The 17,839-nt window shown below is 33.8% G+C and overlaps 1 protein-coding gene across 2 annotated transcripts in view; it reads left to right on the forward strand.

The window, feature by feature from the left end:
- The first annotated feature begins 7,731 nt into the window (after positions 1-7,731).
- Usp5 (ubiquitin specific protease 5) overlaps positions 7,732-17,839 on the forward strand; it is a 113,718-nt gene continuing 103,610 nt past the window's right edge. The window contains exons 1-3 of one of the 2 annotated variants that reach the window (XM_076503292.1): positions 7,732-8,825; positions 14,949-15,074; positions 15,367-15,424. In XM_076503292.1, coding sequence (XP_076359407.1) covers positions 8,673-8,825; positions 14,949-15,074; positions 15,367-15,424 — 337 coding nt within the window. In that variant the 5' untranslated portion in view covers positions 7,732-8,672. The remainder of the gene's footprint in view (positions 8,826-14,948; positions 15,075-15,366; positions 15,425-17,839) is intronic. The other variant, XM_076503293.1, reaches the window with a different exon arrangement.

Genomic DNA, 17,839 nt, shown 5'->3' on the forward strand with positions numbered 1-17,839 from the left:
CCAGTGTGGCTTTGCTATAAGAAAACACAAACACACTACAAAGTAAATAGAGAAAAATAATAAGGTATTACCACTTTAGAGTAAGTAAGTAATATAAATTTACCTTCATTACGGTGATAAAGCATTAATTAGTAGCCCAGTACACAAATTATACTAATATCAAGTGTCCCAACCAGTCATCTAAACTAACTAGTATAACTCCTAACCACCACCCAAATTTTCAAACTTTAAATAAACATATATATGCGATAAGGTGTTCATCCGCATAAAACAATTACGTTGTTTAACTTATCATTTTACACCTAAAAATAGTTATTGGTTATCAGTTAAATTTCCTTAATTTTTACTTCTTTATATTTATTTAATACACTCTTATGTTTATCACAGAATATGTTAATAATTTTATATAAAGCTATATTTATTAAATTCATTAAATATTAATTTTTGCATCGATATTTCAAGATTACTAATAAAATACTGTAATATTTTACAAATTTTACAAAATCTGAATAACTGTGAAGTTATAATACTTATATCAAAAGAGTATGGTACATTATTAACAAAAAAGAGTAAACCATATATTGGAAAAGTAATTTTTTTATCACAAATATTTAAATTGATATCATAATTGGCCCGGCATGGCCTAGCGCGTAAGGCGTTCGACTCGTATTTCGAGGGTTCGCGCCCGCGTCGCGCTAAACATGCTCGCCCTCGCAGCCGTGGGGGTGTATAATGTGACGGTCAATCCCACTATTCGTTGGTAAAGAGTAGCCCAAGAGTTGGTGGTGGGTGGTGATGACTAGCTGCCTTCCCTTTAGTCTTACACTGCTAAATTAGGGACGGCTAGCACAGATAGCCCTCGAGTAGCTTTGTGCGAAATTCCAAAACAAAGATATCATTATCAGTTATTTTAATGTTTAAATGTAAATAATGTGCCTCTACATTATATATTAAAGTATTTTCAATTTATACTTGTACCGGATAAATAGTGTTAATTACATTATTTATTTCAGGTTTATTTATGATATATTAATTAAATCATCTCTGTAAGTTAAATATCTGTAAGTTAAAGCAAATCTATCTGGGTTTATGCAATGTTCAATAAATCTATTTTCATATATAAAATTGCAAAACAAGTGGAATAGTTAGTTTCCGTTGGAAGTATTAATACTTGTTTAAAATTCTAGTTATTGAAACGTATAAAATTATTATAAATGCAAAAACTTAATATATATAGAGGTTCAGCATGGCCAGGTGGGTTGAGGCGTTCGACTCATTATCTGAGGGTCGCGAATTCGAATTCCTGTCGCACCAAGCGTGTTCGCCCTTTCAGTCGTGGGTGCGTTATAATGTGATGGTTTAATCCCACTATTCGTGGCTAAAAGAGTAGCTCAAGAGTTGGCGGTGGGTGATGATGACTAGCCGACTTCCCTCTAGTCTCACACTTCTAAGTTAGGGACGGTTAATGCAAATAGCTCTCGAGTAGCTGTGCGCGAAATTCAAAACAAACAAATTTAATATATATTTTATGTTTTTGAAGCTAAACTTTGCTTCTTCCCGTATAATGAAAAGATTACCGAATTGTTTAATTAATGAGTTTATTAAAAAAATAAATATTTTAATGGAATTGTTGTAAAATCAAATGCTTGAATATTCTTTACTTGTTTACAATTTCTTAGATATTCTGAAATGGGTTGATTATTTTTATTATCCAAAACGTATGTTTCTAATTATTAAGACTCATATTTTTAATTTTATCAAATTAAATATTAAGCAATTTATTTAATAGAATGGCTAGTTGTTTACTAATTGTTTTTATTGAACTAGAAATAATTCTAAATTTTATCATAGATTTATGGAGTTTGGGAATACCATATAGAAAAGGTAATTCTAAATAAGAGTTTGGTTCAGGATACATTTTTTTACAAGCTTTAATGAAAGTATTAATTACTGTATCTTTAGAATGGTTAATAAGTTTAAATGTTTGTGTATTATTGATTTATTCTGTTATAATTAATGCATAAAACCTTTTACAAAAATACAGTTAACTTTATCAATGAAAATTAAAACCTTTCTCTCGTAATTTTTGAAACATATTTTTTAACTGATGAAACTATAAATCTATATGGTATTTCTTGATAAATGTGATAAAGTACAGAGGATAATCTTAAGTAAAAATTATATCATTTAAATTATAATTAATTAACCAATATTCAAAATATACAACTCAACCAAAGCCAGTCTAAGTTTTGTCCTTTAATACCTTATACCTGCTAGCAAAGTTTACATAGCTGTTATTGTTTTCAATTGGTTCACAGGGGCTCTCTTGATGTTAATTAGCTTGATACACAGATGTCACACTTCTTCCTAATATCTTGTTGGAGCAGTACTCCTTCAATCCAGCTGATACTCTTCTCGGTTCTACAAGACCCGTTCTTTTATCAATTAAGTGAACATCTCCTGACAGTGCCTTTTCAGCACTGGAATCTGCTAAAGCAGTGGATATTTGTAATAACCTTAGATGTTTTTTCAGAGTTCGAATCTGAGCATCATGTGGGCCTGGTTGATTGGCTGGTGCTGTGAAGTTGACACATCTTCATTCTTGGTTGTCTTTCTTTAGGGATGGTAATTGCAGAAGAGTTGGTCCACGAGCTGATTTGAATGGCCACTGACGAAGTTGCTGTCAGTTACTCTCTGGGACTTGGTTAGCACTCTGTATGAAGCAAGTGCTGTAAGACTATTATTGGGTTTGGGGATAAATAAGCCCCATTGGAGGTGACAGTACATCTTGAATTGTGTTTGGCTGCTGACAGCACATATTCTGATGGAATATGACACCAGGACCTGGTTCTTCTCTTCTTTGGGTATTGTAAACAGCAGTAACGATACTAGCCTGTTGGTAGACTTCGTTCCTCAGTAGTCATGATAGCGATCATTCCTGAACTTTTGCCGCTTCATAAGACTACCTGATTTCAAAGAGAGACCTTAAAGACAGCAGGAAAATCCGATGACAAATGCGACTGGTTTTCTCTGTCTGTCTACAAGCAGTGTATCTACATCCATGAGTTCAGTCATGATGAATATCCAGCCACACCAAGACATTTCAATTTTGGCATCTTTAATGGTTCCCCACTTAAAACATCTGCGTACCTTGCAGAAACATGGTGGCTTCACAGGATGATGATGAGGTAAAAAGTTTATTCCATAGTGGAGAAGAAAAAGAATGAAGAATACTGAAATAATACTAAAAGACCATGGCTAAAGCTCAATCTTAAATATTGAAGGTCCAGGTTCAAATGCAGAATTAGGTAAATTCTGATTGTTTAAAAATTCATCTGAGAGCACATAATAATGGGAGTCGTAACATGAAGTTACACCCTTGACTTTCCACTACAGTTACAAGCCAAATGACGCATTTATGAACTTCACGTACACTCTCACATTTTTGTATCCTGAAATTCTGAGAATTTCTCAATCTTTAGGTTTCTGAAAATCTCCATTTTATCAATAAGCTCCAGTTGTACAGCCCTTTACTGGCCCCAGATGATGAAAACATATAACATACCCTTCAACGCAGACTCATTCTTCCTCCTAACATCTGGTTTTAATGTAGACAGTGTCAGTAAGATGGAATAATAGTTGACACCGTACAGCTTTTAAATGTGGTATGCATTTACAGAAAAGCAGAAAAAGCAATTTCAACAGCCTGAAGCCTCTACTCTAATTGTATTGCTAGTTTTTGTTTAGGTTTTTATTTAATAGACGTGCTTATAGATATTATATCACAACGTGTTTGATGAACTTTAACAGGAATATAATATATGTTTAAGTATTTTTCGAGAAACTTGTAATTACTTGTGTTGTAACTAGCACACATTATTGTTCCAACGATGCCCAGGCGGTCAGTCGGCTCGGTAGTCACTGTGAAGTTCGCGCGTTCGACTTAAATAAATTGTACAGTTCAGTCCTACTTCAATTCTGTTCTATTTTCGTTCGTTGTACGTTAGAGTTTTTCAATAAAGACTGTATTTTAGCCTTTTGAGTCATCTGGAAAACAGATTCCAATTATGACAAGCAAGCGTCTGAAACTTTCCGATATTAGACAGTTCTACAAGCCAGTTACTGATACTACAAGTGACAATACAGATGTAGATAATCCAACAACATCAAGCAAAGGAATAGAAACTTGTTATACAGAGGAAATACCATGTTCATCAGAGGACGAGTCTGAAAATGCTTGTGTAACTATTGCACATCATGAACCACCAGATAGTTGTGAAACAAGTTTGTGCAGTAATGAAAAATCTGACACTCCACAGATACAGTGTGGAAAGTCATATCATCCAGATGCACAACTAATACTACGACAGAAAGCAAAATCTCAAAATATCAACTTCCAGGGCAAGTGGTTTGGTGAGTTCCCATGGCTGCACTTCGACAATCAGACTTAAAAAGACATATGCTTTCATTGTGCCAAGGCGGAAAATAGAGGCCTTTTTACAGGGAAATTGGAGAGGCCAATGGAGTATATCTTCATATCTACCGGTTTTTGCAACTGGAAAAAGGCAAAACAGAAATTCAACGAACACCAATCCTCTTCTCAGCACAGATTCGCTATATTTCCAGAAGGTTCACTTGATGTAACTCCAGTGACTGTCCAACTACATGGTGGAAAAAAGAAGCAGCAGGAAGAATGCAAAAGAAGTCCAGCCAAAATATTAAGAAGTTTACGTTTCTTATTGCGTCAAGGTTTAGCATTACGTGGACATACTGATACGGAGGGGAACTTCCTGCAGTTAATGAAGCTCCTGGAAGAGGAAGATCCTGAGTTGACGGCCTACTTGTTAAAGGAAACCACATTCACATCACCCCAGGCTCAGAATGAAATAATGGAGATGTTCAGCCATCAAATATTGAGGAGCATAGCACACGAAGTGCAGCAAAGTAAAATCTTTGCATTAATGGTTGATGGCACTCAAGATGTTACAGGTGCCGAACAGGAAGCAATATGTGTACGATACATAGATGAGAACCTTGACATCCATGAGACATTTCTTGGTTTGTACAGTGTTTCCAACTGGTGAAACAATATCCTCGACTATACTTGATGTGCTGACTAGACTCAATTTACCACTGTCAGGATTAAGAGCACAAACTTATGATGGAGCCGCTAACATGAGTGGTGCGTACAGAGGATGTCAGGCAAAAAAAGAGAATCAACCGTCAGCTTTGTTTTGTCACCGCGGAGCACACAAAGCTAATTTAATAATGCAACATCCAGTTGAAACTTTTAAATGTGTTCGAGATTCTATCCAGTGGGTACATGAACTTGGTGTCTTGCTTCAGAGGTCAGGCAAATACAAGACAATCTTTGAAAATATTGTATCATCAGACAGTCACAATGGTCCAGTTACATACATCCGCCCACTGTGTCCAACACGCTGGTTGTGCCGCCTATTTGCAATTACATGTGCTAATGATCACTACAGTGACGTTGTTGATTCTTTGTCTGAATTAGCAAATGAAAAATCAGATGTAGCAGTGAAAGCACGAGGTCTGCTGGACAGATTTAACAAAGGAAAGACAGTTTTAGGATTATTACTGGCTCAGCATCCATTAGCTGCATCAGAGGAACTAAACCGTACATTCCAAGCAAAATCAGCGACAGTATCTGGCATGATTGAGGCATCTGAAATGACAGTTGAGCAATTGCGGGTATTGCGAACAGAGGAAAATTACAACAAGATATTTGATGAAGCTGAGAGAAAGGTGACTTCCCTAGATCTGGTGCCTATTGAACTATCACGCATTCGCAGACCCCCCAGAAGGATCACAGGTGATGGCTCAGCACACATTCTGCAACAGCTAGAGATTACTACAGAAGCCAATATTTTGAATTTGTGGACACAGTCATGGAAAATCTGACCACTGGATTCAATGCAGACATGCTGACGACAATAGCTTGAGGCAATATCTGGCACTTGAGAACATGATCACATCTAGCAAGATTGACAACTCGGTTATAAACTTCTATCCAGAAATCTCTGCACAACGGCTCGAGTTTCAGTCGCCCATGTTCAAAAGAACAACAAAAGCAGTATCTCTGAAAGGTGCAAAGGATGCTTACTGTAAAATGCATGAAACAAGCCAGCAGATGTTTAGTAAAGTGTTTCTTCTCATGAAAATTTTGCTTGTACATCCAGTATCCAGCTGCGAATGTGAACGCAGTTTTTCTGCATTAAGACGGTTGAAGACGTTTTTAAGGTCAACTATGTATCAGTGCCGCCTCAACCATGTGGCAGTTTGTCACACTCACAAAGATGAGTGCAATGAAAGTTATTAGTAACCTTGTCAAGTATAATGGCCATCTTTTATACTGTGCAGTGCGCAGGAATAAATTCATGTGGCAGTTAATTTGTGACACATTTGTCTTTATTCTGTTAACATTTTGAAAACTGTTCACAACACCTCACTTATACAAACCTACATGGAAACCTTGAAGTATCGTGGCAACAAGATTACTCTGTGACTGCATGTTTACAGCTTTCAGGTTCACGTAATCAGAGATAACCAATTTGAAAATTGAACAGTCCACGTAAGTGGTTACAAAAATCATTACCCCCCATCGGGTGTAAAAAATCTACGCTCCTGTTCATTCGCATTGCAAAACACTCGTGAATGAATATGTATAATATTTTAAAATGTGTGTGAAACCAAACAAGTCTATTTATTTATATATATATTGTTCTTAGCTATATTTTTCATGTCGTAACTTATATAAAGACTTTGTTTGTTTGTTTGTTTTGGAATTTCGCACAAAGCTACTCGAGGGCTATCTGTGCTAGCCGTCCCTAATTTAGCAGTGTAAGACTAGAGGGAAGGCAGCTAGTCATCACCACCCACCGCCAACTCTTGGGCTACTCTTTTACCAACGAATAGTGGGATTGACCGTCACATTATACACCCCCACGGCTGACAGGGCGAGCATGTTTAGCGCGACGCGGGCGCGAACCCGCGACCCTCGGATTACGAGTCGCACGCCTTACGCGCTTGGCCATGCCAGGCCTATATAAAGACAAGAGAGAGCTACAAATTAAATACATTAGATTGGCTGACTTTTGCATATTTTAACAAAAATTACACACCAGTGCTTTCATGGGCACAACAGTTTATATTTATTTGTATAATGTTAAAAAAGAAAACATGCTGTACATGTTTCAGTGGTCAATATGATCCACCATCTTCAGGGTACAAAGAAGAACGTATGAGGTTCGTTTATGTACTAGAGAAAATGTACATGCATGATTAATATATTGTATATAGGCGCTATTTACAAAGTAGAATTCCAGGAGTTCACTGTTGTGGCACCTGAACCTAAATCTTTATCTGAACACATCATTTTGTTTCAACGTTTTTAATGAATCTCTATATATTTAATAAATTTATTGAATTCACCTTTTGAGGCATTTTACATTTTCGCAGTTAACAATATGTGAAGAGTTAGGCACACATTCAGCCAAGGCCACAACACTAGTTTTATATTTTATTAATAGCATTTTTATGTTATTTTAAATTTCACCACGTTTGCCTAATATCCTTTAAGCCACAACTCTGTGAAATATTATATATACTCTTAGTTCACTCTTATTTTTCAATCTGTTGACTGCTTCTTTGAATTTCACGCAAAGCTACACGAGAGCTATTTGCGCTAGCTATCCTTAATTTAGCAGTGTAAGATTACAGGGAAAGCAACTAGTTATCACCAACGCTTTTACCAACGAATAGTAGAATTGATCTTTACATTATAACGCCTCTACAGCTGAAAGGATGAGCATGTTTAGTGTGACGAGGATTCAAAGCCACTACCCTCAGATTACGAGTTTAGCGCTTATAACCACCTGGCCATGTCGCCCTATATTTCAACCTCTGAAATAATTAATACAAAATATTTAATTGTTATTTGTGTGGGTGGGTGTTTTTTTTCTTATAGCAAAGCCTCATCGATCTATCTGTTGAGTCCACCGACGGGGTACCCGGCTGGTACAGGGGTAAGTTTACTGATTTACAACACTAAAATCAAGGTTCGTTTCCCCTCGGTGGTCTCAGCAGATAGCCCGATATGGTTTTGCTATGAGAAAACACACACTCCACCGAGGAAATTGAACCCATAATGGGTGTGTAATTAATTATTACAGAACTATTTAGGCACCTGCTAGTACAGCGGTAAGTCTAGGGATTTACATCGCTAAAATCAAGGGTTCGATTCCCCTCGATAGACTCAGCAGATAGCCCGATGTGGCTTTGCTATAAGAAAACACACACTCCAACCAGGGGAATTAAACCCTTGATTTTAGCGATGTAAATCCCTAGACTTACCGCTGTACTAGCAGGTGCCTAAATAGTTCCGTAAAAATTAAATACACACCCATACACACATAATAATATCATTCAATTACTATGTAAGAGGAAAGAGGATTTGCTTACAAAGTCGGCAAATTGAAAATCAGTTTGTTATCATGATTTACAATTTAATCTGTTATGTAATTAAAAATAAGCAAACCTTGAGCTTTTTTATTTATTTTTATTTATCCATTTCAATTTTTTAACTCGTTGTTTCTGTTGGTTTACTCTCGTGATTTGTTTTGGGTTACCCTGTATAATTCGGTATTCCGATGCATGACAATCAGAATATTTTTGAGTTAGGAGCTTTGGTGTACTGTTGTAGTAAGATGGAAATATTAAATCAGCACTTATCAAAAATCCGCACACCTCTTGGAGGTGAACAGGTGTATAAAGAAGAATGTGTGTTTTCATTTGAAACACCGGTTTGTATAATTACTTTATCTCATTAAAATAATATATAGCAATTTGAGTTTATTCTGTAAATTTTAATTTATAGATGTACAGCACAGTATTAGTACTGTTGATACTAAGCCTACTTATCACTAGTAATACCAATAGTAATAGTACTGTACACAACTAATGCTAACATCATTGTGGTTACTCAGCACAGTGTATTTAGTTTTATACTAAATAAACGTTATTGTGGTATGAATCGAAGGTACAACGTTAAAAGCTTCAGATTTTAATTAGCGATATAAATTTAAATATCTAAATAAAATGGTTAACAACCGTTTTTAGGTTTGTTGGTACTGCACTCCAAATTATTAAAATCTAATTTTATATGAATAGTGAATATATGGTCTACAAGTTACAATTCATGGACATTGCCAGGATTTTCTTTAGGGAAATTCGTTTTAGGTCCAGCTGCTTCTTCATTGTAATTATACGTATTTACGTAGCACGTTTGAATCACTTAATAATTATTGTATAAGATAGAAATTATGTAATTTGAATTTTTCAGTTTAAGTTTTAACCACTGCATCAAATTGGCTAGAACAGTGGGTGTATAGTGGTGTCACTAATAGGGCTAGGAGTATGTAATTATTAGGTGTGAACAGACAGCCACAACTTTATAAAGTGTATTTAATTGCCCGAATATAAATAAAAGTGATTGATTTATCTTGTGAAGAATGTAATTTTACTGTATGGTGCTTGCCTGGATAGTACAGTGTAAAAATGGTACTGGCACTTGTTCCTTTACTTTGTACTGAGAAATGAGACTACTGCAGTACTGAGCATTCTTCATATTTGAAAACATAGTTGTGCTAATAATACTTGTTTTGGTGTTAAATTGCATGGAATGTACAAGTCACAAGCATGTATGCTTGGAGAATTAATGTTTATGTTCCAACATAGGTATCTGTTCACACATCCCTAAACCCATTTTCTTCAACTCTTCTGCAGCTATATTTTTATGATATTGTAACAGATAACAGGGGAACTGTCTGATCCTTCAAGACTATATTTATCAACCATGTCTTGAGTGATAATTAAAATTTGATTTTTTTTTTTGGAAATAATGTATTAACCTCTTTAAATTCCTATTTAGTGCTGGCATCTAATACTGCCAGAAAAGAAAAATCTTAAAGCCAGCTCTTATCATTCACATAGTTATCAGGCTTTCTCTCAGAATTGTTTGAATTCACTGTCTCCACAATATCAGGAGGCAACTCTTTGCAGGAGCCAAACACCCTTTTATAAAAATAAAACTGGCTAAGCTGTAAATGATTCCTACTTTGCCAAAATGTATATTTGCATCTCCTTACCTTGCTAATATTGCTACTAAGTGATGCATCAACACTAATTTCTCTTTTAAAATCTTAAATCTCAATCAGATTGTATCTATCTCTTCATTTTTCAAGTGAAAACAATTTCTGAGATCTTAACACTTTTATCTCAGATGCCATTTTAATTTCCTTCTTTTGAACCCCTTCTAACAATTCAGTAGCCTTTAAGGTAAGGAGCCCAAGACTGAACACAATATTCTAAATGTGGTTCAACACACTTGCCAACGTGTAATGATGCTGTTTATACCCCTGCTGTAGAAATCAGTTTCTGTGGTCAGTGAACTTTCTGAAAGCTTCTTCTGCAGCTGTTTGGTTTTGGAAACATTTATTGTTCAAAAAGTTGTCAAAGTGTTTGAGAAAATGAAAATCTGTAGGAGAAAGGTCTGGGGAATAAGGTGGATGAGGCAGAACCTCGATTCCCAGTTCATTCAATTTTTGGAGCGTCATCCTTGACAGGTCTCATAACACCGATTTTGTTGAGCTTCAGTCAACTTGTGCAGAACCTACTTATTAAACTTTTTTTCTTTCCAATTGCACTTGTGGTTGGCAATGTTTGATTTGCTTGTGCCTAGCTTTTCTGCAAGCTCATGTACTGTTGTATGAGGATCTGTCTCAACTGCTTCCCTTAATGTGTTCTTATCTAAGAATGGCTTCCTTTCACAACCTTCATGGTCTTTAAGACTTTTATCTCCATGTTGAAACCTTTGGAAAGAAAGATGGACTGTAGATTCAGTAATAGATCCATGGCCAAATGCCTGCTAGATGTCCTGTGTAGTTTTGGGAGCTTTTTGTCCAAGTTTGAAGTCAGAGGAAAATCAGACAAAAAGTCTTTCTTGTTCATGCAAAACTTACTATGAGTAGAGTTGAAATAGCAGACAATTAAGACACCTTGTAAGTAACAAACATTGATTAAACCAACCACCAAAGGATAAGTTACTCAGCATTTAGCTTTTAAATGTCATCATGAGAATTCCAACATTTATTTCTGGACAACCTTGTAAATAAAAACAGAACAAAAGTTCTAAGATTGAGCCCTGAGATACTCTACTTGTGACATTAATCTAGTATGACTAAACTCCATTTATAATAACCCTTTGCTTTTCTTTCAATGAGGCACTCTTCTGTTTTATTAGATAACTTGTTCCCTACACCTATATTCTTTTTCTTTATAAACCTTATATTTGGTATCCTGTAAAGTGTTTTCTGATAATACAGATACACAAATTCTACACACTCATGTACTTAAGTAGTAACCTATTCAAAGAACGATAAAAGATTTGTAAGCCACGATTTTCCTTTAACCCTTTTGTGGTGAGCTCTTCATAATATCCACAAGTTTGTCTGCACACTTGTAAACATTAAGTATTTGTAACCTTTTCATACAGCATGTGTATCTTCACAAAATTTGTTAGACATTTAGTAAAGAGTACAAGTACTTTGTATACAAAAAACCATATTTTTTAATGAAATATTCTAAATATTTGTTTGTGAAAACAATGTTTTATTACTAGTCCAAGTGTAAAGTTATTTCATGTTATGATTGAAAAAATATTCTTCATCCTAAAAATCTCAAATATTAATTGTGTAATCTCTAAAACCTCCCAAATACATTTCAAATGTTTGTTTTTAGTAAGACTATATATTTTAAGTTCTTTTCTATACTCTAACTATGTTGGGTCTGTCACTTAACCAACCTTGTAACCATCATAAAGAAAGCAGGAATCAAATATAAATTCTTTTTTTTGTTCTAGAATGACTACATATTATAACATGAAAATACAAATGTAATGTCTCAGAAACTAAAGTCTCATAGTGCTATATATTTATATATATATATTTAGTATTTTTTATTATACTGACCTTCCAGCCATGTCTAGCTAACACTACATAACTTGTATTTACATGGTGCATGTGCACTTATGTTAGATGTCTAATATAAAACTAACCGTTATTCTTTACAGTGACGTTTTAGTGGACTAGTATTTTGTAATATGTATCACATTTCAATTATTATACACTATATATGTATATAGATTATTCCTAATGAGAAATAACTTAAGTAACTTGTTTTTCTTAAAATACAGAACAACAAATGAAGAAGTAAAGGAAACTGTTGTCTCTTCTAGCTACAACCTTTGAACTTGGTTGTTGCTGGACATGGGTTGCTAAGCCCTTTAAAATTTCACACATGGAAAATGTCACATTTTTTTTTTTATATATATACAGTTGATTGAATAACAAAAAATCATAAATAACTACACTGATACTATAAAATTTTACTGTAATTTTTTAAGCTTAATAACTAAGATTCATTTAGATTTAAAAATGCATGAAACATTGAGCATACTAAACACAATCTACATTAAATGAATGAAAGAAGGTTGTAGCTTTTTTGCAGATTAAAATTGCTGAGAAAACCACTAGGGGGACATTTTAAGAAGTTGATTGGTTATTCACATGTCATGTATTGAAGTAATACATGACATGGTTTTAGAGAAAACCACTAGGGGACATTTTAAGAAGTTGATTGGCTATTCTCATGTCATGTATTGAAGTAAGTGTATATAAGGGACCATTTTCAAAAAAGTAGAAAGGTGAACTGGGATTGTATTGGATTCAGTACATAAACTATCTCAACAAAGTAAAAAATAAATCTTATATTCTAGCTTGATAATATTAGTAATTTGAGTTCCTAATTTGTATGAAACTATAGGTTTAGTATTTTGACATCATGAATATGTAATTTTAAACAGTGCTGCATTCAACATATCACATGATTCACTAAAATCTATATTTAGATGCATTCTTTTAATATTTATTTTTAAATTAAGAGCTTAACTCATACATAATATTAAAGTTTGAATTGTAACCTACTATTTGATTTCAGATTTAACTGACATAAATTCATAAGATAGTAGTTCAATAAAATTTTGAATGTAAGTGCACAAATGCAGTGATAAGGCCTTTGACTGCTGACCTGTCATTAAAGTGTTATTGAAACCATATCAACTATACAATAAAATTCTAAACTTTGCTAACAGACTTTGTAGAGCATGTTTTGTGAGATGTAAGACTAATAGGCATATAATTACTGGAACAGTTTTTTTACCTCATATGAAAATAACAGTGACACGAGCTAACTTCCAGCCCTTTTAAACCTGCCCACTATTCAAGGATTTGCAAAAAATAGTGACAAGTGGCTTATATATCCAATTCTTAACCACCTTCAAAACTATTGGGAAATGTTATTTGACACGGAAGCCTTATCATCCTTTAAACTTGTAATAACAGACAAATGGATGATTTCTTCAAGTATAAAGGGTGAATTTAAATTTTTCATAGTTTTGTTTAGGTATGGGTGTACACAAACAACCTTGAAGGAACAGCTAGTCCCTTGTTGTTCAGTATGGTATAGTGTTTTATATGGATCTACATGTGTGTGCTTGTTTAACACAAAGGAATCAGGAAAATATCTAGTTCACAAACTTATCCATCTTTTATACAAGTATATTATTATCAAACTCAACCTTTCTAACTAATAATTTATATTTGTTATGTACAGTTATATTTTAATTTACCAATACAACTATTGAAACTTATTTTTTTGATTATTTTGATGCTTTTTTTTTAGTTAAAGTAAAAATAAAAACACCTGTGATTCCTTAAACACACATGCAAAAAGGTGACAGAAGGCTTATCTGGCTTATTGAGGTCAGAGAATAAGTTCAACTTCAAAATATGGATTTAGTAGGAGCAAAGGAAAATTCAGTTTGTGTTGTGCATATTACAGCGATTAATGTAGTTACAAATCAGAGGAATTAACCCAAAGAATGGATAGTTGCAGTAAAGTTAGAAGAACAAAACTGCCAAGGTGTTACAATCTGTTGTTGAGAAAAGTGACACTTATGTAATGATTCAATAAATATGTTTACTTGCCAGACCAAATTTTTGATAGGGTTTTTTTTTATTGTTTTAGATAAGGGCTTTTAGAAATCACTTGATTCTAATAAAATATTGTCATGTGAGAAAGCTAAGAAGGAAACATAAAACTGGTATGGCAGTGATAATGGACATTTTTTCAAAGTAGGAGAATGTGTGACTGTGGGTTTATAAGATCTTTATTGTATAGACCACATGTCATTCCTTGTGTTAATTATTTAGACAGCTTCTTTAACAATAATATTTTGAATATTTGTGATGATGCATGAATGTTGGGAATTATTGATTTTTGTTGGAATGCCTCTTATCCAAAATTAATATAAAAGTCTTACTGAATGAGCTAGAAAACTTAAAATGAGTTTTAGTATTCTTCAGTTCAAAATTATGTACTTAGGTCATGGAAACTTGATGTTGTATAAAAGAGGGATAACAAATTTGTTTTAGAATCATAGATTCAGAGTTGTTTTTAGATATATGTATTTTTAAAGACAAACTTGTGGAATGGTTTTCATGATATTTTGGTTTGTGTGGTAATATGTAATTTAAATTTTAAACGTTTGTTGTATGAAGTCTGTGTGTATGAAGAACTGTGGTTAAGTTAGGTTCAGAAATGAAATAAAGCAAGATTTTTTTCAGTTTTGTAGTTTCTTATTCTTTAAAAGATGACCTTCTGCATTCTTGACTTGTGTTTGTATATGCAGTACTTGAATAAACTAAGAAGGGTCATAAGTGAGTGAAAAAAAGGTTGGAATGCATTGTGGGAAATTTTAACAGATACAAAATATTATTAACCAAAATAATCTTTCTTTTTATACTTAGGATTCTGAAAATGGTTTATTTATCTGCTTAAATACATTCTTGGGCTTTGGACGTAATCATGTAGAAAGGCACTATAAGAAAACAGGGAATGCTGTTTATTTGCATATAAAAAGAATCAAGAAGGAGGTGAGTTATTTGAATTACAGTTAGTAATAAAATATCCATCATGAAACTAAAGAAACAGGTTGTTTTCTGCAGAATACCAGCTTTGAATGGATACTTTTAAACCCAACCACTAGTTCACTTGTAGAAAGTATCATTACTTAAATGAAAGAAGTTAATGATTGGTAATATCAGCTCTTTAATATTAGAGAAATTTTATTATATTGTTGTTGTTTTTTGGTTTAGTGTATTTGCTTCTCAGTGTTACATTATTTTTTTTTGTAACTTACAATTGCTCTCTTGTTTTTTTCTTAAGTTGAAACAAGACAAAGGTTGTTGTGATGAAACTAAAAAACCAACAAGATTAGCCATTGGTAAGTAATTTCCAAAATGAGTTATCTGAGTGAAATAAAACATTACTTGGGAGAAAAACTGCCTACATATTATCATAAAATGCATATATCCACTACAGTTGTCGAAAACCAAGGGAATGTGGGACAAACATTACGACTTTTTTTAAAGTGAATACCTACAGTAGAAATAATAGTGTTAGCTGCAGTGTACATGTAGGAAGAATTGCAAAAGTAAGTAACTTTACCTGTGGTTGGTTCAGTTGCTGGATGGAAAATTGTAAAGTTTGTCTTTAAGTAAATACATTGATAATCAGTAATGTGGTTCACTACCTATTGCAGTGCTTGTTTTCCTAGTAAATACATTGATAATCAGTAATGTGGTTCACTACCTATTGCAGTGCTTGTTTTCCTAGTAAATACATTGATAATCAGTAATGTGGTTCACTACCTATTGCAGTGCTTGTTTTCCTAGTAAATACATTGATAATCAGTAATGTGGTTCACTACCTATTGCAGTGCTTGTTTTCCTAGTAAATACATTGATAATCAGTAATGTGGTTCACTACCTATTGCAGTGCTTGTTTTCCTAGTAAATACATTGATAATCAGTAATGTGGTTCACTACCTATTGCAGTGCTTGTTTTCCTAGTAAATACATTGATAATCAGTAATGTGGTTCACTACCTATTGCAGTGCTTGTTTTCCTAGTAAATACATTGATAATCAGTAATGTGGTTCACTACCTATTGCAGTGCTTGTTTTCCTAGTAAATACATTGATAATCAGTAATGTGGTTCACTACCTATTGCAGTGCTTGTTTTCCTAGTAAATACATTGATAATCAGTAATGTGGTTCACTACCTATTGCAGTGCTTGTTTTCCTAGTAAATACATTGATAATCAGTAATGTGGTTCACTACCTATTGCAGTGCTTGTTTTCCTAGTAAATACATTGATAATCAGTAATGTGGTTCACTACCTATTGCAGTGCTTGTTTTCCTAGTAAATACATTGATAATCAGTAATGTGGTTCACTACCTATTGCAGTGCTTGTTTTCCTAGTAAATACATTGATAATCAGTAATGTGGTTCACTACCTATTGCAGTGCTTGTTTTCCTAGTAAATACATTGATAATCAGTAATGTGGTTCACTACCTATTGCAGTGCTTGTTTTCCTAGTAAATACATTGATAATCAGTAATGTGGTTCACTACCTATTGCAGTGCTTGTTTTCCTAGTAAATACATTGATAATCAGTAATGTGGTTCACTACCTATTGCAGTGCTTGTTTTCCTAGTAAATACATTGATAATCAGTAATGTGGTTCACTACCTATTGCAGTGCTTGTTTTCCTAGTAAATACATTGATAATCAGTAATGTGGTTCACTACCTATTGCAGTGCTTGTTTTCCTAGTAAATACATTGATAATCAGTAATGTGGTTCACTACCTATTGCAGTGCTTGTTTTCCTAGTAAATACATTGATAATCAGTAATGTGGTTCACTACCTATTGCAGTGCTTGTTTTCCTAGTAAATACATTGATAATCAGTAATGTGGTTCACTACCTATTGCAGTGCTTGTTTTCCTAGTAAATACATTGATAATCAGTAATGTGGTTCACTACCTATTGCAGTGCTTGTTTTCCCATTGATAGTAAATACTACCATTGATAATCAGTAATGTGGTTCACTACCTATTGCAGTGCTTGTTTTCCTAGTAAATACATTGATAATCAGTAATGTGGTTCACTACCCTATTGCAGTGCTTGTTTTCCTAGTAAATACATTGATAATCAGTAATGTGGTTCACTACCTATTGCAGTGCTTGTTTTCCTAGTAAATACATTGATAATCAGTAATGTGGTTCACTACCTATTGCAGTGCTTGTTTTCCTAGTAAATACATTGATAATCAGTAATGTGGTTCACTACCTATTGCAGTGCTTGTTTTCCTAGTAAATACATTGATAATCAGTAATGTGGTTCACTACCTATTGCAGTGCTTGTTTTCCTAGTAAATACATTGATAATCAGTAATGTGGTTCACTACCTATTGCAGTGCTTGTTTTCCTAGTAAATACATTGATAATCAGTAATGTGGTTCACTACCTATTGCAGTGCTTGTTTTCCTAGTAAATACATTGATAATCAGTAATGTGGTTCACTACCTATTGCAGTGCTTGTTTTCCTAGTAAATACATTGATAATCAGTAATGTGGTTCACTACCTATTGCAGTGCTTGTTTTCCTAGTAAATACATTGATAATCAGTAATGTGGTTCACTACCTATTGCAGTGCTTGTTTTCCTAGTAAATACATTGATAATCAGTAATGTGGTTCACTACCTATTGCAGTGCTTGTTTTCCTAGTAAATACATTGATAATCAGTAATGTGGTTCACTACCTATTGCAGTGCTTGTTTTCCTAGTAAATA

This window comes from Tachypleus tridentatus, chromosome 6 (genome assembly GCF_004210375.1).
Source record: "Tachypleus tridentatus isolate NWPU-2018 chromosome 6, ASM421037v1, whole genome shotgun sequence".
Taxonomy (NCBI): Eukaryota; Metazoa; Arthropoda; class Merostomata; order Xiphosura; family Limulidae; genus Tachypleus; species Tachypleus tridentatus.